Below are 22,693 nucleotides of genomic sequence, written 5' to 3' on the forward strand. Positions count from 1 at the left end.
ACATTCAGGATGGGATTAAGATTCCAGGTGACAATCAGTGCTGCTGTGCTCTTCCACTGACTAGGAAGGCACCAGATCACACAGGAAAATAGAAAGTCAAGTATGTGAGTCGGAATTTTAAAGATAGAAATAGAATTACTACTCCCAAAATAATAAAGAAAAATAGAACAATAATAAAAAAAAAGTATGAACAACCCAAGAAGATAGAAAAAAGGGAATAAGAAATAAGTTTAAAATATGTTAAATAGAAACCCAAAAATAAAATGGCAGGAATAATTTTAAGCATATCAATAATCACAATAAATGTGATTAAACTCACCTATTAAAAAGCTCAGACATGATTTACAAAACCAATCCAGCTGTATATTAATTACCGGACAAAAGAAAGTTGGAAATAAAGGAATGGAAAAAGGTATATAAGTGAAATACATAGCAAAAAAAATTAATACAGCAAAAAGAAATATAGCAAAAGTTAATACAAAAACCAAAATGTAGATTAAGAACATTAAAAGAGAAAAAAACAGATATTTCATTAGGATAAAAGGAATAATTTATTGAGGAGTTCTCTTGTAAACATTTGGGCATCTAATATAAATATTGATAGAAATACAAGGATAAATTGACACACTGCTAATCAAATCCTAGAAAATAACAGTTCAAATAGCAGAAACATAAATATAGATATAAAGAACTTGACACAATTAGATTGATCCAATAGGAAATCAGAGAATAAAACATTCTTTACAATGCACATGGAATAGTTATAGAGTTACAAAAAGTAACTGGACACAATACTACAACGATAATTTCAAGAATTTAATTCTTGAACGATATTTTCTTCAACGATCGATCTTGAACGATCTTTCTTCAAGAACGATAATTCTTCAATGATCTAAGAACGATAATTTCAAGTTTTATTTACTGACTACAGTGAAATAAATTTCAAAGTTAGCAAAAAAAAAGTTATGTAAAACAATCTATAATAATATACAAGGCAATCTGAAAAATGGAAACAGATGCATACACTCTTCTAAGAAACCCTTTGGTTGATGTGTTCAAAATGGAATTACAAATGTTTACAACTAAGGAAAGATTAGAAAATTACTTATCAAAAATCAGTGCAATACAGTCAAAGTGGTACTCAAAGGTATATTTATAGCCTTTCACACATTGGAAAACAATAGGAAATAAACCAAGTTTTCAACTCAAAAAAGTAACAAAATGAAGACAAATAAACCTGATGGAACTAGGGAAGAACAAATAAAATTCTCAACTGATAAAACCCTAAAAGAGTCAAATGTATAGGTATAAAATTATATATAACGTCCTCTTATCATAATAGTCACATCAATAAAAACTGTGCCATAAAAAACACAACTGTGCCATATTAATAAAATAGAAATGCTATTATAAAGTGCAATCAAGAAAAAAGATAAAAGGCATAAATATACAATTAGGAACAAAGAGCTATAACTGAAAAATCAGAAAAGACTTGAAATTGGAATATTATACACATTTATATATTTTAAAATCTAGATGAGACAATTTTCTAAGAAAACATAATTTATCAAATCTATACTTCAAAAGAAATAGAAAACCTGACAAGATTAATGACTATAGAAAAACTCAAAACAAAGAATCAACTCCTGTAACAGAAATTAGGCACAGATGGTTTTATATGTTTGTGTGAGTTTTTCTTTGTTTTTTAATGAAATCTTAAAACAAAAAAAGGATTCACACTTCATTTTTTTAAAAGGTTTTATTTATTTATTTGGCAGAGAGAGAGATCACAAGTAGGCAGAGTGGCAGGCAGAGAGAGAAGGGGAAGCAGGCTCCCTGCTGAGCAGAGACCCTGATGTGGGGCTCCATCCCAGGGCCTTGAGATCATGACCTGAACTGAAGGCAGAGGCTTAACCCACCGAGTCACCCACCCAGGCACCCCGAATTCACACTTTATACAAACTGTTCCAAAGCATGGGGAGGGGGAAAAACTACTCAAATCACTTGTTAAGACTAGTATAAGCCTGATTTCATAATTAGACAAAGAAAGTACAAAAAAACAATGTTACTTGTAGATAGAGATACAGAAATACTAAACAAAATATTAGCAAATGGAATCTGGTATAAAATGACCCAATGTCTATGGGAGGAATATAGGATATTTGATAAATAAATTTGTACCAAAATTCACAATAAAAACTCCTAAGTAACAAGGGATTGAAAGAAATTTTACTTGTGAAAGGATATCTAGCAGATGCTGAGGCAAGTATCACACTTAAAAGTTAGAAACTTTCCTGTTAAGTTCAGGAAGAAGATAAGCATGTCCACTCTCATGACCACTATCATAGTAGAAGCCCTCGGCATAAGACAAGAAAGAAATGAAGCATAAAAATTAATAAAAGACATGATTTCCAGAAGATATGATAGTTTACCTAGATAATACAAGAGAAACAATTGACAAAAGAGCAGAACTAAAAAGAGAATTTAGCAAGGTGATCATATATAAAAGATAAAATCAGTAACATTCATATATACTAGAAGTAGCCAATTAGAAAATGCAATAGAGGTGCATCTGTGGGCTCAGTTGGTTAAGCATCTGCTTTCAGCTCAGGTCATGAACCCAGGGTCCTGGGATTGAGCCCTGCATCAAGCTCCCTCCTCAGTGAGAGAGTCTGCTTCTCCTTCTGCCTGCCACCCCCTCTACTTGTTCTCTCTCTCTCTCTGTCAAATAAATAAAATCTTAAAAAAGAAAAACATAAAAAGAAAATGTAATAGAAAAATATTCCATTCACAAAAGCAAAAAAACCCAAAACTACAATATATCTAAAATAAACCTAACAACAAAATTATACAAAGTCACTTTTAGACTAAAATGTCACTGAAGAATTTTTAATTGAATAGACATATATTTATTCACATATAAATATTAAATTTACATAATACATATTATATGTAAGATTTATATTATAGGGGGAGTGGTAAGATGGTGGAGTAGTAAGGTGACCCTAACCTGCTTCCTCACGGGAACACAGAGAGATAAAGATTGGATCATTCTGAACACCCATGAAATTGGTCAGAAGTCTTATAGAGAAGGAAGCTGTACATCTACAAATCAGAAAAATGAACTGTGGAAGATGGAGAAATTCACCCCAAAAGAAAGAATAGGAAGAAATGATGGCCAGAGACTTAACCAATACAGATATAAGTAAAATATCTGAACTAGAATTTAAAGCAACAATTGTCAGGATAGTAGCCGGGCTTGAATAAAAGCATAGAAGATGCTAGAGAATCCCGTACTACAGAGATAAAAGAACTAAAATCTAGTAAGGCTGAAATTAAAAATGCTATAACTGAATGCAGTCCTAAGTGGAGGCCATAAAATTGAGAATGAATGAATCAGAAAAGTGAATCAGTGATAGAGAAGATAAAATTATGGAAAATAACAAAGCTGAAAAGAAGAGGGAAAGAAAACTATTAGATCATGAAGGTGGACTTAGGGAACTCAGTGACTCCATAAAGTGAAATAATATCCGTGTTACAGGAGTCCCAGAAGATGAAGAGCAGGAAAAAAAGGCAGAGAGTTTATTTAAACAAATTATAACTGAGAACTTCCCTAATCTGGAGAAGGAAACAGGCATTCAAGTCCAGAAGCACGGAGAACTCCCCTCAAAATCAACCCAAATTAAAAAAAAAAAAAAAAAATAGGTCAATACTTCAACATATTATAGTGAAGTTTGCAATTTACAAAGATAAAGAGAAAATCCTGAAAACAGCTTGGGACAAAATATTCTTAACCTATAAGGGTAGGCACATGTGGTTGTCAACAGACCTGTCTGCAGAGACCTGGCAAGCCAGAAAGGGCTAGTATGATATATTCAACATGCTAAATGGGGAAGATATTCAGCCAAGAATACTTTATCCAGCAAGGCTGTCATTTAGAATAAGAGAGATAGAGTTTACAAGACAAACAAAAACTAAAGTAATTTGTGAACACTAAACCAGTCCTACAAGAAATATTAAAGGGGACATTTTTAGCAGAGAGAGATCCCAAAAGTAACAAAGACCAGAAAGGAACAGAGACAATCAACAGGATTAGCAACTTTACAGGTAATACAATGGGACTAAAATCATACCTTTCAATAATTACTCTGAATGCCAATGGATTAAATGCTCCAGTCAAAAGGCATAGAGTATCAGACCCATATCAATATGTGCTTATAAAAGACTCATTCTAGATGCAAAGTCACCTCCAGATTGAAAATGAGGCGGTGGAGAGCCATTTATCATGCTAATGGACATCAAAAGAAAGCTGGAGTAGTCATTCTTACCTCAAACTATATTTTAAACCAAAGACTGTAATAAAAGATGAAGAAGGACGCTATATCCTAATAAAGCAGTCTCCAAGAAGATCTAACAATTGTAAATATTTGTTCCCCTAACTTGGGAGCAGCCAAATACATGAACAAATCCATAACAAAATTAAAGAAATTCATTGATAATAATACAATAATAGTAGAGGATTTTCACTCCACTCACAGCAATGGACAGATCATTTAATCAGAAGGTCAATAAGGAAAGTTGGGCTCTGAATGACACACTGGTTCAGATCGACTTAACAGTTATCTTCAGAGCATTTCATCCTAAAGCAGCAAAATACACACTCTTTTTGAGTGCACATGGAATATTCTCCCGAATAGATCACATAATGGGTCACAAATCAGGTTTGAACTGGTACAAAAAGACTGAGATCATACCATGCATATTTTCAGACCACAGTGCAATGAAACTTGAAGTCAACCATCAGAAGAAATTTGGAAGGACAACAAATACATAGAGGTTAAAGAATATCCTACTAAAGAATGAATGAATGGGTCAACCAGGAAATTAAAGAATTAAAAAAACACACGGAAGCAAATGAGAATGAAAACATGACAGTTCAAAACCTTTCAGATGCAGCAAAGGTGGACCTCTGAGGGAAGTATATAGCAATACTAGTTTTTCTCAAGAAGCAAGAAAAGTCTCAAATACACAAACTAACCCAAAGGAGCTGGAAAAGGAACAGTAAATAAAGCCTAAATCTAGCAGGAGAAGAAAAATAATAAAGATTAGAGCAGAAATCAATGATGTAGGAACTTAAAAAAAAAAAACAAAACAGTAGAACAGATCAATGAAACTAGGAGCTGGTTCTTGGAAAGAATTAATAAGATTGATAAACCCCTAGCCAGACTTACCAAAAAGAAAAGAGAAAAGACCTAAATCAATCAAATCATGAAGGAAAGAGGAGAGATCACAACCAATATGGAAGAAACATGAATAATTATAAGAGAATATTATGAGCAATCATATGCCAACAAATTGGGCAATCTGGAAGAAATGGATACATTTCTAAAAACATATAAACTACCAAAACTGAACCAGGAAGAAATAGAACACTTGAACAGACCCATAACTGGCAAGGAAATTAAAGCAGTAATTAAAAATCTCCCAACAAATAGAGTCCAGGGCCGGATGGCTTCCCATGCTCGTGGATTGGAAGAATAAATATTGTTAAAATGTCTATGCTTCCCAAAGCAACCTACACTTCAATTCAATCCCTATCAAAATACCACCAGCATTTTTCTCAGAGCTGGAACAATCTTAAAATTTGTATGGAACCAGGGGCACCTGGGTGGCTCAGTGGGTTAAGCCTCTGCCTTTGGCTCAGGTCATGATCTCAGGGTCCTGGGATCGAGCCCCACATCGGTCTCTCTGCTCAGCAGGGAGCCTGCTTCCCCCTCTCTCTCTACTTGCCTCTCTATCTACTTGTGAACTCTCTCTATATATCAAATAAATAAAATCTTTAAAGAAAAAAAAAAAAGAAAAAAATTTGTATGGAATCAGAAAAGACCCTGAATAGCCCAAGTAATGTTGAAAAAGAAAACCAAAGCTGGAGGATCACAATTCCAGGCTACAAGCTGTATTACAAAGCTGTCATCATCAAGACAGTATGGTACTGGCACAAAAACAGACACATAGATCAATGGAACAAAATAAAGAACCCATAAATGGAGGCACCTGAGTGGCTCAGTGGGTTAAGCCTCTGCCTTTGGCTCAGGTCATGATCCCAGAGTCCTGGGATCAAGCCCCGCATGGGGCTCTCTGCTCAGCAGGGAGCCTGCTTCCCCCACCCCCCGCCTACCTCTCTACCTACTTATGATCTCTGTCTGTCAAATAAATAAACAAAATCTTAAAAAAAAAAAAAAAAAGAACCCCCTAAATGGACCCTCAGCTCTATGGTCAACTAATCTTGGACAAGGCCGGAAAGACTATCCAATGGAAAAAAGATCATCTCTCCAACAAATGGTATTGGGAAAACTGGACAGCCACAAGTAGAAGAATGAAACTGGACCACTTTATTACACCATATACAAAAATAAACTCAAAATGGATGAAAGACCTAAATATGAGACTGGAATCCATCAAAATCCAAGAGGAAAACACAGGCAGCAAGCTCTTTGACCTTGGCTGCAGCAACTTCTTACTAGACATGTCTCCAAAAGCAAGAGAAACAAAAGGAAAAATAAACTATTAGGACTTCATCAATATAAAAAGCTTCTGCACAGCAAAGGAAACAACAAAATTAAAAGGCAACCTAAGGAATGGGAGAAGATATTTTCAGATAAAGGGCTACTATCCATGATCTATAAAGAATATATCAAGCTCAATGCCCAAAAAACAGATATCGAGAAATGGAGACAATTCAGGAACAGACATTTCTCCAAAGAAGACATACAAATGCTACACACACACACACAAATGCTCAACATCAGCAGCATCGGGGAAATACAAATCAAAAGCACAATGGGATACCACCTCACACTGGTCAGAATGGCAAAAATTAACAACTCAGGAAACATCAAGTGTTGGTGAGGATATGGAGAAAGGGGAACCCTCTTACACTGTTGGTGGGAATGCAAACTGGTGCAGACACTCTGGAAAACAGTATGGAACTTCATTAGGAAGTTAAAAATAGAACTACCGTATAACCCAGAAATTACACTTCTATGTATTTATCCAAAGGATACAAAAATAGTGACTTGAAGGGACACATGCATCCCAATGTTTATAGAAGCAATGTCCACAAAACCAAACTATGGAAAAAGCCCAGATGACCATCAACAGATGAATGGATAAAGAAGTGGTATATATGGAATACTACTCAGCCATCTAAAGAGTGCTATGGTGATTGCTGTGAATTGTGTAAGACTGATGATTCACCTGTAACCTTGAAACAAATAATGCATTATATGTTAATAAATTTTTAAAAAGAATGAAATCTTGCCATTTGCAATGGCATGGATGGAACTAAAGGGTATTATGCTAAGAGAAATTTGTCAGAGAAAGATAATTATATGATTTCACTCATATATGGAAATTAAGAAACAAAACAGTTGAACATAGGGGAAAGGAAAAAAAAAATGAAATAAGATAAAAACAGAGAGGGAGGGTACCTGGGTAGCTCGGTGGGTTAAGCCTCTGCCTTTGGCTCAGGTCATGATTCCAGGGTCCTGGGATCAAGGCCTACATCGAGCTCTCTGCTCAGCAGGGAGGCTGCTTCCCACCCCACCCCACCCCCCCGCCTGCTTCTCTGCCTTCTTTTGATTTCTCTCTCTGTCAAATAAATAAATAAAATCTTTATTTTATTTATTTATTTAATTTTAAAAACAGAGAGGGAGGCAAACTCTTAACTATAGGAAACTATATGAAACTATAGGAAACAAACTGAGGGTAGATGGAGGGAGGTGGGTGGAGGGATGGGATAATTGGGTGATGGGTATTGAGGAGGGCACTTGATGTAAGGAGTACTGGGTATTAGACGCAACTGATAAATCACAAAATTCCACCCTGAAACTAATAATATATTATGTATTAACTAAATTGAGTTTAAATAAAATATTTTAAAGATTTATATCATATTTTTATGTATATTATGTACATATAAACTTTCAGAAATAGCAAATAAATTCTTACCCAAATCAAAGGTAAGCAATGTATTCTCAAAGTCAAATCAGAGTTTTACATTGAGTTTGACAAACCAATCTTAAAATTCAAATAGAAAAATGTACATTAAAAAGGCCAACATTTTTTCTTTTTTGAAAAAGAAGAGTAAAGGGAGAATTACCTTTCAGGGTATAAAAATATTTTATAATGTGATAGCTATCAAAATAGTTTGGAATTTTCCTGGGAAATGATCAATACTCTATTTCAGAATAGAGAGCCCAGAAACAATAGTGCATATATGGGAATCCAGGGATTAACAGAGGAAGTACTCCGAGTCATTGGAGAAAAGGTGGTACATTCAATAAAAAGCACGGGTGAAATGGGCTAGTCATTTGAAAAATAAATTTAGATCCATACCTCATACCATTCATGAAAATAAATTACAGGTGAAATAAAAGGAGTATTAGAAAACAAATTGTGAGACTTTAGAAGACCTTTTTAAAATCAGATATACAGAACAAAAGCTCTAAATAAAATATCAGTACATTTGGATCATAAGTTATAAAGTCTGCATTTTAAAAGGCATATTGTAAAAGGTAAGGCACAAGACAAAAATATTTGTAGTATATTAGGTTGAACCATATAAAACTGTGATTGCATATGGTTCAACCTGATAACAAAGCCAGCTCTAGATTTTCCCCTCCACACTTCTGTGCTCGTTCTCCCTCCCAGCTGTGTTGAGCTTGAAAAAGGCAACCTCAGAAGGCACTGCTGAAGATAGCAGAATCTCCTCCCCCCTGCGTCTCTGAACAACTGTATGGAACAGAGCGTTAATGACCAGTTAATAAACTTCCAACCCCTATGCCACTCTCTTTTTGGAGTTTAGTTATTATCACAGCTTAACTAGCCCTAATTATGACAAATATAAATTAAAAATAAAAATAAAAAAGAACTCCCCAATCAAAAGGAAAAAGATCAACAACATGATAGAAAAATAGGCAAAGGATATGAACACGGAATTCACAGAAGAGGAAGGTCTTTTAGAGTTATGAGAGGATAGTCAACCTAATTAGTAATAAGGAAAATCAAACAAAGAGGAGAAAATTGCCAAAGAAAAATTTGAGGACATTTCCTAGAACTGAAGGACAAAGATTTTTTATAGAAAGTGCTCACCAATGTCTAGCACACAAGAAAGACAAAAACTAGCAAATGAACTAGGGTCCTGGTACAAAACAGATGACACACCCAAATGGGATAACCGGGGAGAGGGACTTTTATAAAAGTATTGTCAGGGTAAAGGAAAACAACAAGGCCTGATAAAGCATCTCAGGGTAGCAACACAGAAAGCAATCACCCCGCCTATGTGTGAAGGGTAAGGGTGGGGAGTAATTACTGGAACCTGGAGAGATCGGTAGTTGCAGGAAAGGGCTGGCTCTCGCTGCCAAATCACAATACCACAAAGAGGCCACTGGGGGAATAAAGACCTTGCCCTCTGATCTGCTCCTGCTCCTCACTGACTATGCCCAGCCAGAAGCGAGAGGCAGGATAGCACATTGATAATACCCACAAAGGCCAGCCTGTTGGGGCTGATAAGAGTGTGGGGGTGGGTGGGTGGGTAGGGAATATATCTGCACCAGCAAACCAAAAATATCCATCAAATCTATCAAGGTACGTAATTGTGAAATTTCCCAACAGCTGGGATAAAGGATCCTGTAAGTTTGCTGAGACAAAACCTGGTTACCTATAAAGAACTGGGAATCAGAAAGGTATTGGATTCTCTAAAGCAAACACTGAGAGCTAGAACATGATGGAGAAAGCCTTCAAAATTCTGAGGGGAAATCAAAGAACAACGAGGCAAGCCATCAAAAGAGTGTGACAGGAGGATAAAGAAATTTTAAGAAAAATCAAGTTTCAAAAATATCCCTCCCACATGCCCTTTCCCAAGAACAGAGCCAAAGCATTATAGAACTCTAAGGGGACAGGCACCATCCACACTGCATTACCTTTCCAGAAGCACAGCTATCTGATAAATGATGTCCTCAAGGAGGCAACAACACAGCAGTCCTGCTTAGGAAGCTACTAGAAGATGTACATCAAGAAAACAAAGAAAAATGCATTGGACCTTGGAAAGAGGGGCTCCAACTCAGGGGGCAGAGAATTTCCCAGACGTATAGACAAGAGGAGTTCCTAGGACTCATGCTCCCTCAGACCATGTACCTGGTCTAGGGAGCAAGGTGTTTAGACTAGAGCTGGAAGATGGAAAAGGAGGTCATAAAAACAAACAAACCACTGACAGCTCAACTACCTCAGGTATTTGACTGTATTGAGAACAGTTTTTATAGCATTTTGAGAGGGTCTAAATCGGTGAGTAGGTACATAGAAAGGCTTACTCTAAAACAAAGGCAATTATTCCAGGAAAAATATGATTGTAAAAGTGGAAATGTAATCATAACATACCACGTGGCTCAGCTTTGAGAGTATTTATGTAACTCTAATAGTGTGTATACGGCTATGGATTTATGTGTATGTTGTAGTGAAGCGGTGTAAAAGAACCTACTCATCTTCCATACCACAAAGTCCACAGTTAGTGCCAAAATAGAAATATCAAGGAAAAAAAGCAGGATTAAAAAAATCATTTAGAAAGATAAAGGTAAATACCCAAACAAAAAAGATGAAAGAATTGAAAACATTTATCTCAGGAGTACAGGAAACATAGAGAAGAAAAGTAGGGCAGATGCTGTTTTAAAAACACTATTTTTAATTATATAACTCATTATTTAACCTGTTAAAGTATACAAATATATCTTTGATAAAAATAAGTATTAAAAAAAGAAGGGAGACCCAGCGTCAGGAAGCCTGAGAAGAAAACCACTGTTTATATATGGTGCGGAATGGGACAAATTCCACCATGTTACAGCACCTCAGAAAACCGAGTTTACTGGCAGAGGGAAAAATGAGTACAGCACCTCATGCGGTGTTGGATAACATGAAGTTCAGAGAAGGAATTTTAGACTGAGGGTCAGTATATTCATTTATGAATTCGCATCACTTACAGTTTTAGCAAGTGCTTTGATTCCTGTTTTTATCTCTTTCCTTTTTCTGGAAAACAGTTTAACCTCATTTCTGATGGCCTGAAATGGAACAAGTACATCACTTAAACAGGCAAGAGAAATTATAGTTGTATGACAGATAGGTAGGTAGATGCGCACAGAGGTACGTAGATACACAGGTAGTACTTCTCTGGAAACAACTTTTGTAAAGACTCAGACTACGGAGTGTACATGAAATACGACCCCTGCACTGCCTTTTTTAAGTCCAATGCTGCTGTGCAAGTGACCCTGGAAGCAACTTGCAACTGATGTCATTTCAGAAGCCAAAGGAAAGAAGATAAATAGTGAAAAAATTATATAGAGAAGAGCTGACAAAAGCAACCAGTCAGCTATTTTATTGGGAACTTGAGTGAGACTAACAAGCTAAATTCAGACACAAGCTGATAGTTTTGTCACTCTCCTGCACATCTAAAGCCACCATGTCCTTTCTCCTGTTCCTGGCCCACCTGTTTTCTTCAAATCAACTTTGCAGCAGCCCCCAACATTCACTCCAACATGAAGTATCTGATCATTCTTCACTTTGGCTTCCCCTGGACATGTTTGTTCTGTTTCACATTAGCTTAAGCACGGTTCCTAAAGCTAATAACTTCATCTAAAAGCTTGGGCTAGATTAGGGTGTTTGCTTTCAGCAAAGTTATTACACTTGTATAATGTAATGTTCTGCCCAGTGGTATCTCATTCTGCTTTCTAACTTTACAATGGGTTTTCATAGGAAACTAATCTATTTGGCACACGTACAGACCATTATTTCAACCTCCTCCATGTTTTATAAATACCTCTTGGCTTTTTTGTTGTATCCAGGGAATTTCCTTTATGTTATCAACTTGGACTAATTCCTCTTGTGATGAATCAATGCTTGGCTTCATATTCTCATTTATCTTAGAAGAAGACAGACATTTCTTAAAATTAAAATGCTTTTCCTCCCACTCTTCATATAATTGCTTTGGATCTCTTTGCACTTGTTGCATTTTTAAAATAATACCAAAAATTTTGCCTGCCCAAGATGTAATATTTTATTAATTTAATTCATATCAGTCTGTCCTTAGGTCAGTCACACCTTTCACTGAGAAAGCAAAAATGATCACACAGGTCACCAAATCACTCTTTGCTTCCTTCCTGTCATTGCAGACCGCATGCTCCTGCCTATCAAACTGGCCCTGCCATTTGTACTTAGGATCTCAGTCTTTTCTTCCTTCTTGGGGTTTTTACATTAAAAAAAAAAAAAAAAATCCCCTTGCCCTTCTGCACCGCCCATTCCTCCTTCCTTCCTTTTTTTTTTTTTTTTAAGATTTTGTTTATTTATTTGACAGAGAGAGATCACAAGTAGGCAGAGAGGGAGGAAGCAGGCTCCCTGCTGAGCAGGCTTGATGCGGGGCTTGATCCCAGGACCCTGAGACCATGACCTGAGCGGAAGGCAGAGGCTTAATACACTGAGCCACCCAGGCACCCCCATTTATCTTTTCAATAGAAAGGAGGATTTAGAAAGAAAGAGAGAGTGGGTGGAGGGAAGAGGGGAAGGAAGGAAGGAAGGGAGGAAAGAAGGACAAACGCTATATTGGAACTCAACTGTATGTTCAGATTTTGATTCCAAATTCAAGGACTCTCTTTGTTGTATACTTAAATGATCATTCTCCTCATTCATGGTATTGCTCAGAGAAATTGAAAGTTTCTGGGAATAATGGATAATGTCACTGGCTAGGTTTCCTCCAAGCCGCCTATATTAATAAAAAAAAGAAAGAAAGAAAAGGACTACAAAATCCAATTTTAAAGTCACATTTTAGCAGCATTATTTCCAGATACCTAACTATTTCTACACAAAGAAATAAGGGGCTAATTCTCCACAGTGCCCTGTAGTTATCAGGACTCTACTTCTTAGAGGGGTGAGTCCTTTCATAGGTTCCTGGACATGACAGTTCTCTTGACCTCTCAGAGGTAACCTCTCCTCACACTGTCCTTGGACCCTTACCCTACACGTCCTCTGTACCTACCTGCCTTGGCCACGGCACAGAAGAGCCACTGTTCTGGTGGAGCCTTAGAATGTACTAGGCATTTTACTGCTTCACATACATAATCACACTGTCATATTTGTTCCTCATAACCCCCACCCGCCATTGAGGGAAGCATTACTTCTATGCAATATGCCAGGGCATCTCAAACCTGAGACATATCAGTACTGCATGGGTGAGGGATTGTTAAAAACAGATTCCTGGGCCCCATCCACAGAGATTCTGATTCAGAAAGTTTGGTAAGGACCAAAAATAAGCATTTCTAATAAGTTTACAGTTGCTGCAGACCCCACCTTGAGGAACATTGTTATAGATGATTTAGAGAGGGTATTATTGTATGCCTGAGGTCACAAATTAGTAAGTCCTGGACCAAGTTTTCAAACTCAACTTTGTTTTGTGTCAGAAGTCCACGTGATTAATGAACCATGGATGGAAATGTCCTTACTTCTAGAAAGAGGGCTCCAGCATGTGTTCGTTATTGCTGGAGTTGCTGTTTGTTCACTTACTGTACAGGATGTGTTAGGACTTATATATGAGAGACAAGTTAGTATTTTACTCAGATTCCATGCATAAAATGGGCAGGAAGATGCAGTGTTCAAATGAGTCTCTGAAATAAGTGATGACCAAAACTGTTATGACGTAAAATCTCCATATACTTTTATTTAACATTTACAAATATTTAACATTTTCAGTGTCCCATGTTTTGTTACTTTTAATCATAGGACGCACCACGAGATATTCTTTTGCAGCAATAAATTGCACGTTAACTAATGACATCCATCAACAGGCCAAACAAGACAACATATAAAGTCCAGGCTGTCATCTTCAGGCTCTCTATCCCTGGGTCATCATTTATTTGCTCAAGCAGTATTTTACTTAGAATTTTAATTTTAATCTAAGCTAAGTCTCCATAATTTGATATTGTCTAAGCAAAGTCCAGCTAGGGAAGTATATCGACCTGTGTGTGCACATGCATACAAATCCATGTCCGGTTTTTAAGGGATGAATAGGAGCTTAAAAAATGATCTACTCTTCACGATGGTCCTCATTCCTTGTACTCCTCCAACAGGTGTTATGAAAGGGAGGACTATCCTCTCATATATACTATGTCTTGTTATTTTTTGTATTTTGATGCTTTGACATCTGGGGCCCTGCTGACCCTGGTGGGACTGCCCCTTCCAAGACCCACCAATTGGTACAAATAGGAAACCACTCATCCTGGAGCCACCTCTCAAAGGCAAGCCAATCAATCCAGAGCCCACACCTCCAACTCAGGACCGCCATTTCCCGGCCTTAATCACCCCTGGACCAAATATCAGACAACCAGGGCCAGCACCCATGCCCTAGAACCTGCTGAAATTGTCCAAACTAACCAATGCTAAACCTGTCTGCTCCTCCCCATGGAAACCAAAATAAGGCTTTTGCCCATATTTCCTTCGTTCTTTCTGCCTCATTATCTACCTAGGTGGCTTCCTCTGCAACGTAGGTTGGCAAACCTCCTTCTTTTGGCCAGTGAATATAATAATTTTTTCTATGGCAGCTGTCTCCTGTTATAATGGCCTTGCTATACATAAATAGTAACAAAATATTTATTTTAAAACACTGAACCGCATAATGTTGCTTACTGTATACCGTACACACCTCCATCTTAGGTAAACAAGGGTGCCATCATCTCTCCCATTCACCAGAATGTTTTGTCCATCCATTGAAATTCTCACTGATTGAATCCCATGCCCCTGGTGAGAATGACTCAGACTTCGAGCAAACGTTTCCTTAATAGTTTTAGAAACAAAGTGCAGAAATTATAAATGCAATTCGGCCATATGGTTTTTCTAAGAGGGTCACATGCACTTTTGCCTGTGGATAAATCTTATTGTATTTGCTAACAGCAAATTTTTATTTGGCATGGAAGTAGCCTCTTAGTAATACATAGTACTGAAAATCCCTAGTTCAAAATATGCTCACTGATACTGATTTACTTTCTCATCGGTGTTGAATGGAGGGAGAGAGACTGTTATCACCAATTTGTAATAAGAAAACTAGAGACACAAGAAGCAACTTGCTGAGGGCTACAAAGTTAGGGGAGGGGACTTGAGCGAGCAGAAATGGCAGATTCAGATGCCTTCAAGAGTAAGGTAGGTTTCATTTCTGTGTGTGAGTGTTTGAGAGGGGAATAAGCACTGTGAAGAATGGAGGGTAATATGCCCCACATGGAGGATGCTAAACCAGGTCAAGTAGAACCCAAACAAAACATATCACTGATCTGTTACGCAGGGCAACAGTTTAAGTTCCCTGAATAAACATTGGGAATTCTGTGTCACACTGTTCTCAACCATGATTTTTTTTTAATTTAACTTTTTAAATAGGTAATACATTCAAATGATTCAAGATTCAAAAACTGTAAGAATATGCAGTGAAATCTTCCTGTCTCCATTCCCCAGCCACCTCCCAAAGCCGATTGGCATAATTAATACTTTTAATACCCTCAGAGGTTTTTAAATGTATATGAACAAATTTTTATGTAGATATAATTCTAAACATAAGTTGTAGCATAATATATTATGTGCCTTGCTTTTCCTTATTAAAAGTAGATCTTGAGGTTCTTTTCATATTGTGGCATAAAGATTTTCTCAGTCTGTATAATATTCCATATTTTCTTTATGTATTATTTATATAACATTATTTATTTATCCAGTCCTCCATTGGTGGTCATGAGGCTGCTTTTATAAACAGTGCTGTCATGAATAACCTCATATATGAGGTGCTTTGCATAGAATCACCCAGAAGAATTCTGATGCCTTGCCACACCATGCCACCATCAGCAGTAACATCTATTATAAATCATTTGAATAAGAGACAATGTAGCAGCCGTGGAGATGCAACACGGGGAGCTCGGGGGTAGGAAAAGAAAAGATGAAAGAAGATGGGATCGGGAGAGAGACAAACCGTAAAAGACCCAATCTCAAACAACAGACTGAGGGTTGCTGGGGGAAGGAGGGTTAGGAGAGGGTGGTGGGGATATGGACATTGGGGAGTATATGTGCTATGGTGAGTGCTGTGAAATGTGTAAACTTGGCGATTCACAGACCTGTACCCCTGGGGATAAAAATACATTATATGTTTATTTAAAAATTTAAAAATTAATAAAAAAAAGAAAAGAAAAAAGAGAGACAATGTAGCAAAGTTTGCAAATTGTCAACTTCAAAATAATCTCTAAACGATTCAAGATTTTTCCCATATAATAATGGTATTATCAGTTTGTCCAGTTGTAGTCCAGATACGGTTTCTTACACAGATGCACATGGAGAGCCAGATGTGCATACCAGGGCCCAGTTTATCTGTGGATCTGCAAGAGTGTTTCAAGTAGTAGTTGCAAGGCTTCGGGTGTGTGGGGTAGAACCCTGGGTAAGAATCACTGACCTCATTAAAGTATACTGATAACCAGTATAACTTGGTCTCAAAACCTAGAAAAGGATCCTCCACATTTGGGAAAGAAGAAACTATTTTCACTTTCTCAATGGAAATCGGAACTGGTAGCACTATGTGTGATGTTGAGGTCTTCAAGTGATGAGGGAAGACTCAGTAAGGGCCACACTCTCTCCTTTATGCTCTTCCAGCATCCTTTTAAGAACTGGGTTGGGGGAGGGAGAGTAGCAGCAATCAGCCCAGAGTTGCTCTAGGCCAGGGAGATAGGAGTAATAATCCCTAGGTTTGCACCACAATGCACCATTTCCAAAGCAGTTTTGCATATACTCTCTCCCTGGCTCTCATCAGAATCCCACAGGTTGAGAACACAGAAGGATCCCCCAATATTACAGATGAGCGTCTGAACCTCAGTAAGTCTCTAAGACACACAACCAAGTGGTGATGGAGCTGGACTGCAGCTCACCTACAGTATCCCTGTCCCACACTCTTTATTGGCAGATCTCGGCCTACTGGTTGGCATTTCCTCCCTTGGAAACTCAAGCCTCAGTACATAAAATCACCTGTAAAATGTTAACCATCAATGGTAAATAAGTTACAAATTAATTTACCTAAAAAATAAGCCAAATTCCTTCCCCAATGGCCTTTGTTCTTTGTATGAGATCAAGATATGCACCCCAAGATTTAAAAAAAAAAAAGGTAGCTTACCAAAGTATGAACATCTCGGATACACAGAATTCCACCTTTAGCTATTGTTATGAGCCACAACCCATGTGAAGACAGAGAGAGCATTCCGGGTCCATAGTGTTTGCTTTGCACTTTTTGGTATGGCTTAAGAATGCAAATACCACTGTGTACCTGCCGATCAAAGAACATGACCCCATTTCAGAAAGGATCAGGGGAGCAGCAACTTAAAGCTTGCACTTGGGCCTATATGGTCAGATTCAAATCTGCAAACACTGTCAATAGAAAAAAACCGATACGCCACGTTTCTTGTACCACGTTTTCATCTGTTTGCAAATTAAAGTTTGTTCTAAGCAACTAAGAAAAGTCTTTATACATTAGCTACCATTAAATATCCCAGCCTACACCAACCATCTATTTTTTTTTAATTTATTTGAAAGAGAGAGCACATGCACACGAGAGGGAGGAGGGGCAGAGTGAGAGGGACAAGCAGACTGTCTGCTGAGCAGGAGCCTGACAGGGGCTCAATCCCAGGATGCACAGATCCTGACCTGAGCTGAAGGCAGATGCTCAACTGACTGGGCCATCCAGGCATCCCTGACAATCTTTATTTTTTACTAATTCTTTTCACATATCCCCATGCTCAAGTGCAGTTAAGTAAGTCAGTATTCCCTCATGTACTTCCACCTCCAAGCCCCTACACATGCCATGACTTTTGTCTGGAATGCCCTTCCCCACTCCATTTCCACCAACCTGTCCCCCTCTACAGCAACTCCCACCTCCTGCCGAGATTGTACACAATATTCTCCATGTCTAAGTTTGACCTATTCTTCAAAAGCCAATTCAAATACTACTTCCTCTGTAAAGCCTTCCTTGAAATCTCCTTGCCACAAACATCTCTTCGTTTTTGGCATATCCGTGTCTCATACCTTGCTGACATTGTCTACCCTGGGAGAGGAGAGTTTAGAGGGAAGGGGGATAGATAGTCTGGGCCAGTGTGTGTAGCAGGAGTGGTATCATATGAGAGACGCTTGCAATGAGTGTAATGAAAGGATGGCAGAAACATAGTTTATCTATTTTGTGCAATGTTTCATATGGCTCAGGTGCAAAGTTCCATGGAAAACCGCTGACACCTGATACCTGTGGAAGAGATGTTCTGAGGCCATGTTGTATTTAAAGACACTAAAATAATAGTGTTACCTGCATGTTTATCTGACAAGTAGGATGTATGTAACACAAGTATGATAGTGCTCAAAGGTATGTATGACAGATTAACAAATAATGCTAACAATGTATCCAAGTCAAGAATATTATGCTACTATAATAAAGCCATTTGTTAAATGGACTATAATGTCAAAGCATGGATTGTGTCTAATTAGCAAAGTGTGTGAATCTTGGTTTCTAAGCTAAATAAGAGCACAGTTAAGTACTGGCATACTTTTTCAGGAAGAAGGTAGCTGCAGATGTACGACACTTGGTTACAGAAGCCATATATTTGTTGACTTTGAAAGTCCAGCACGGCGGACGACAGGCTGTGTTCTATCTCATACTGGAACCTGTGAATGAGCTCATCTTTCAACCTTCCTCTTTCATCAGTAAAGCTTGCAGAAACTGTAAGATCTGGGGAAGAAGAAGAAAGATCATTTGCACTGTACATTGATTTTATTTTGTAATCATTATGAATACGAAAAATGAAATAAAAATTTAAATGCTCAATCAATAATGCAGAGGCTCTTGAGAGGATAAATGATTCAAAACAACTTCATTAGAACTTCATTAGAACTACTTGAGTATTAAATGACTGATAGTGCATAAAATATCCTTTTTAAGGCCTTGGCTAATTTACTCAATTAAGTAGAGATATATTAAAAGATACTGAGGTTCTCAAGACACAAGAATACTTGGAGGTTTTTAGCTCTTTTATACTCTGTAATTATGTATTTGCAAACTAGCTACCCAATTATATTTGTTATTTAAAAGTCTCTATTTTATCAGACCTCTTTATCCAAAAAGCTTTCTACAATTCTATCAGTAGAAGTAACTACACAGTAACCTGTCTGAAGTTAACTATGTATATTAGAAACCACAAAACAAGAGTTATCAATCAAATATCAAATGACATCAAAATGACAAATCAGTCCAACAAAAAGGCCAGTTGATCCTGTTTTTCTTCTCTTGTAATAAGATACGTTCATACGGATGACAAGGCCTAGAGGAAAGTCCATGTTTCACATTGTTAGCAGCTACATCAATTTTACTTTGTAAGATGCACAAACGATGGCCATTTTACCTCTTCACATGCTAAAAGGAAGAAAAATGTAATTACAAGGTGAAAAAAAAATAAGAAAGTTAAGCAACTACTCATCTGGGCCTAGCACAAAATTGTTTGCTTGATTTTGCTTGATTTTTACCTCGTGGTACTATTTTAGGCAGAGTAAATATTTCCAATCTGCTTCTTCCTGTTTCTGGAAGTGGGGAAAGCACCATCACTTCTACTATGTCTGTTTCCAAAAGAGACACTGTGGATATTTGTAAAATGTCTTTGCTCACCTCTGAAAGCAAACAGAAATCATCCTAAGTGATCTTTCATAAGTTAAAAGGATCTTTTATCTTCCCAAGTAAGATACCACATTATAGAATTGCCTTCCCTAAATCTTTAGAGTTCAATTTATTTACTGCATATTTAAAGTGACCTTTAAGTATAAGTGGGCGCCTGGGTGGCTCAGTGGGTTAAGCCGCTGCCTTCGGCTCAGGTCATGATCTCAGGGTCCTGGGATCGAGTCCCGCATCTGGCTCTCTGCTCAACAGGGAGCCTGCTTCCCTCTCTCTCTCTCTCTGCCTGCCTCTCCATCTACTTGTGATCTCTCTCTGTCAAATAAATAAATAAAATCTTAAAAAAAAAAAAAGTGACCTTTAAGTATAAGTGATGGGAACATTTTTGATGAATGATGAGGAACTGTCATGATTAGATATCTGGGTTGGCAGATTCAAGCCCACTCAGTGCGACTCAGCTTCTTTCCGTGACTAGGAAACCTCTGGAGTCTGCCATGTTCACCCCATCAGCAGCACCTCCAAGCTTCAGCCCCTTGATGCTCTTCTGTGGCTTGTTCGTCCACTCCTGATATTGGATCAACTCAGGCATCAGTGTTCTTTGCATCTGTAGTCAAGATATTGCAGGGGTGGTAGAAATGCTCATGCATGATGAGTCTGCTCCCCTGGAAATCAGGTCTCTGGAAACTCTTGAAAACTTCTGATTGTGTCTATTTACCCACAGGAAAAAGTCCAGACTCCTTGGAATGATATTCAAGACCCTTGTCTTCTTTCAGACTTCATTGCCATGTTCATCATCTAGTAAACTTTTCTGTTAACCTATCATAACAGACTTTCTGCCATTCCAAGTGCCTTTGCTCAGTCTTTTATCTTGAGCTGGATTACTAATATGCCCTATCTTCCACAACTTACACCCTCAGAGAACTCACCCCCAATTCTCTACACCTCCTTATCTGTATTCCCCTCTACCCCTACACCTTCCCTCACACCTGGCAGAATTTTTTCTTCCTCTGAGACCACACAGCACTCTGCTTATTCCTCCAGCACTAAATTGACTCCTCGACCTTCCCATCCCCCCACTGGCCTAGGTTCAACATTTTTATACTTAATAGTCATCTAACTTTACACCTAATTTTAAAAAGTCAATAATAAATTTAACAATATGTTTTGGGGAAAACATACATATATATTTGGTCCTTAAGTCAGAAAGAAAAGTATTAGGTCTTACTATTTATCATATAAGTGCTACCTCACCTGCCAGGTCTATAGTTTCCCTGGGCATGGGGATGGCATTACTGAAAAAGCTAGATATAATTTTGTTTAAAGAGGAAATATTAAAGATGCATGTATTAAAGCTTTCTTTAGATATTTTTATTACATAGATATATTTTAAAATATATTTCAAGGAAAACCAACCAAACTTCATTTTGTAGTGACATTAGAAATATCTAACATTATATATATGCATATAATACACACATATATAGTATATAATGTATATAATATGCATATATACACTATATATAATGTGTAACATTAGAAATATCTAAATTCATTAATTTATTTAAGAAGGTTTATTTAACATCAACTATGTACCAAGTAGGTGTACCAAAAACCCTTTAAATATGATGTAGGCATTCTCCTATGTAACTTACAACAGTTATTTAAATGTCTCTTTTTTTAGAAAATATGCCACAAATAAATGCTTCACTAGAGCTCCATCTCCACAATTTTAAATTTTTTGGAATGAAGTGACCAATATTTTAAATTAATAAGCACTTCACTTAGTACCTACAAATCCAAGGATCTGAAACATGCTTGATGGATTGGCATTGATAACAAAGATGTAGCCTTCTGATGTTCCAGCTAATAGATAGATCCCTTGCTGGTCATAACTAGAAAAGAAAGAAAAGAAGAAATCTGAGGATCCAATTTTGTTTCACTAATAAGATGGTAAACAAATTTACTAGATGACAGACAGCATGGAGATACACTCAAAACTAGTCATTCTTATGATTTGTGACTTTTAATACTATTCCATCTTATAAAAAAAAGCTAAGTGATGACATATAAATGCAATCATGACATTCTAGGTTAATGCTGTTTCCAAACTGCAGCTTATAAGTGCACAGTCAAGAAGATGCAGTAGCACTGGGTAAGCATTTCATCATAAGTGAAAGGCATTTCCAGGGGAAATAAACAGTCCAACACCAGTGATCAGTGTGACATCACAGCCCTCTGTGGTACCAGTGCCCCACAAGGGGAGGAAGAAAGTAGTGAAATGTTCCAGCACCTTCATGAAATTAGAAAAATGAGAAGATCCAAATTAAAACAAAAGAAGAGGATCTGAGAAAGAGGAGGCAACAAACGTATAGATGGAGGCAGGTGAGGGGTCCTCTCCCCCTGAGAGGGAGGCCGCCTCTTGTAGGAAACAAGGAGGTGGGTGGAAACCCTACTCCTCTAGGTGCTTGTTGGGCAATTCTCCAAAGGCTTCTCTCTTCACTTCTCTGAACCTAATTGTGGAATAGGGACATGCTTAATACCTTTCTGACCAGTGTAGTAAGAGTCACATTCAATAAGCTACACTGTCTGCCAGCACCTCAAATTGGAAAGCAGGGCACAAATGTCAGTTCTGATAATACTTACTATTATGATAAATTAACAAAAGAATGAATAATGGCAACATTTGGGTTTAAATCCAATGTCTTTGTGCTGTCTTCTAAAAAGTATTACTTTAAAAGATGTGAAATCATCTAAATGCCCATCAATACAATCTTTTCAAAATGATGGTATAGTGGGTATTTCGCCCCCCAAATAAAAAACACTAAATTAAGGGGATGCAGGTACCCCTATGTTTATTGCAGCATTATCTACAATAGCTAAATTTTGGAAGCAGCCCAAGGGCCACAGATAGATGAGTAGATAAAGAAGATGTGGTGT

At 37.4% G+C, this 22,693-nt stretch overlaps 1 protein-coding gene across 1 annotated transcript in view; it reads right to left on the reverse strand.

Annotated features, from left to right (window-relative positions):
* The window catches only part of CFAP43 (cilia and flagella associated protein 43), a 115,743-nt gene that overhangs the window by 49,296 nt on the left and 43,754 nt on the right, over positions 1–22,693 (reverse strand). Inside the window, exons 12-19 of the mRNA XM_046027569.1 lie at positions 21,545–21,648; positions 19,615–19,755; positions 18,642–18,814; positions 17,228–17,377; positions 14,738–14,868; positions 12,658–12,805; positions 11,867–11,959; positions 11,034–11,111 (exon numbers count right to left, since the gene is read on the reverse strand). Coding sequence (XP_045883525.1) covers positions 11,034–11,111; positions 11,867–11,959; positions 12,658–12,805; positions 14,738–14,868; positions 17,228–17,377; positions 18,642–18,814; positions 19,615–19,755; positions 21,545–21,648 — 1,018 coding nt within the window. The remainder of the gene's footprint in view (positions 1–11,033; positions 11,112–11,866; positions 11,960–12,657; positions 12,806–14,737; positions 14,869–17,227; positions 17,378–18,641; positions 18,815–19,614; positions 19,756–21,544; positions 21,649–22,693) is intronic.

This window comes from Meles meles, chromosome 13 (assembly GCF_922984935.1).
Source record: "Meles meles chromosome 13, mMelMel3.1 paternal haplotype, whole genome shotgun sequence".
NCBI lineage: Eukaryota > Metazoa > Chordata > Mammalia > Carnivora > Mustelidae > Meles > Meles meles.